Source organism: Mustela lutreola, chromosome 5 (assembly GCF_030435805.1).
Source record: "Mustela lutreola isolate mMusLut2 chromosome 5, mMusLut2.pri, whole genome shotgun sequence".
Lineage (NCBI taxonomy): Eukaryota > Metazoa > Chordata > Mammalia > Carnivora > Mustelidae > Mustela > Mustela lutreola.
The window spans coordinates 154364619-154366073 of record NC_081294.1 but is presented as its reverse complement, the minus strand read 5'-3'; the positions used below and the strand labels follow the sequence as shown (position 1 = coordinate 154366073).

The 1455-nt window shown below is 41.2% G+C and overlaps 1 protein-coding gene across 1 annotated transcript; it reads right to left on the bottom strand.

Moving 5' to 3' along the window:
* Nucleotides 1-234: 234 nt before the first annotated feature.
* LOC131831447 (olfactory receptor 2T4-like) lies at nt 235-1197 on the bottom strand. Its single transcript, XM_059173501.1, has one exon. The coding sequence runs from the start codon at nt 1195-1197 to the stop codon at nt 235-237; it is 963 nt and encodes a 320-aa protein (XP_059029484.1).
* Nucleotides 1198-1455: the final 258 nt, after the last annotated feature.

Below are 1455 nucleotides of genomic sequence, written 5' to 3'. Positions count from 1 at the left end.
AGAGGGTTTCTTTTTTAATACAGGGAGGCAATATATAACAGTTTCCTACTATATAGTTTCTTTTAAAAAAATTTTACTTATTTGAGTGAGAGAGAATGAGTTAGAGGGGCAGAAGGAAAAGCAGACTCCTCACTAAGCAGGGAGCCCAAAGCACAGTTTGATCCGAGAACTCTGGCTGGGATCATGGCCTGAGGCAAAGGCAGAAGCTTAAACTACTGAACCATCCAGGTGCCCCTACTTTATAGTTTCTTGAAAGACAAGTCCCACATTCAACATTTTCTTCAGAGCTCCCATAACATCCTTATTTCTTAGACTATAGACCAAAGGGTTGAGCACGGGAGTGAGTATGGTGTAAAAGACAGATACCATCATGTCCTTCTCTGGTGTATGGTAGGAGCTGGGGAGCATGTAAGTATAAATGGCAGCCCCATAGAAGAGGATGACCACAGTCATGTGGGAAGAACAAGTGACAAAGGCCTTCTTCTGTCCTTCTACTGAGTTCATCCTATGGATGGTGATGAGGATAAAGTAGTAAGATCCTGAAATGACTATCACAGGAATGAGAAGCATAAGGACACAGCACAGGTACATGAAAATCTCATAGACGGAAGTGTCTGAACAAGAGAGTTTCAATACAGCAGGGACTTCACAGAAAAAATGATGTATCTCTCGAGATCTGCAGAAGGGGAAGGTCATGGTGATGGGAGTAAACAAGAAACCATCCACTGAACCCAGGAGCCAGCAGCCAGATGCTAGAAGGTGTAACACCCGATGGTTCATGAGGACAGGGTAATGAAGAGGATCGCAGATGGCCACATAGCGGTCGTAGGCCATGGAGGCTAGAAGAAAAAATTCTGAACCTGCTAGTGTCACATAGAGAAACATTTGTATCCCACATTCTATGTCTGAGATCTTGTTCATACCCATGACTTGGTCTATGAGCATCTTGGGCACAGTAACAGAAATATACATCATGTCCATGAGAGATAGCTGGCTAATGAAAAAATACATGGGTGTGTGGAGGTGGGCATCAGAATGTATCAATAGAATCAAGATGGTGTTTCCAGACAAGGCCATTAGGAAAAGCACGAAAATGACCAAAGAAAGGAGAGCTGGGTGTTTGGATTCACTGAAGATTCCCACCAGGGTGAAATCTGATCTTCCAGTGTGGTTAGCTAGCCAGTTGATGTTCTCCATGTGATTTCATCTGGGCAACCTAGGAAATCTTTGGGATTAATGAATCAATCACAAAACACCACCCACTGAAATGAATGTGTTGAGAGAGAAAGAGAGAATGAAAACCCAATTATGTTATCAGAAAAAAAAAATCCATTGTTTTATAGATTTAAAGAATACACATTATCTGTATTTATATAAATTTACCATTTGGGAGTTTGCATTGTTCATTGTATCATGAGTTTTCCTTTTGATATAATATCCTTTACCCAGAAGCAT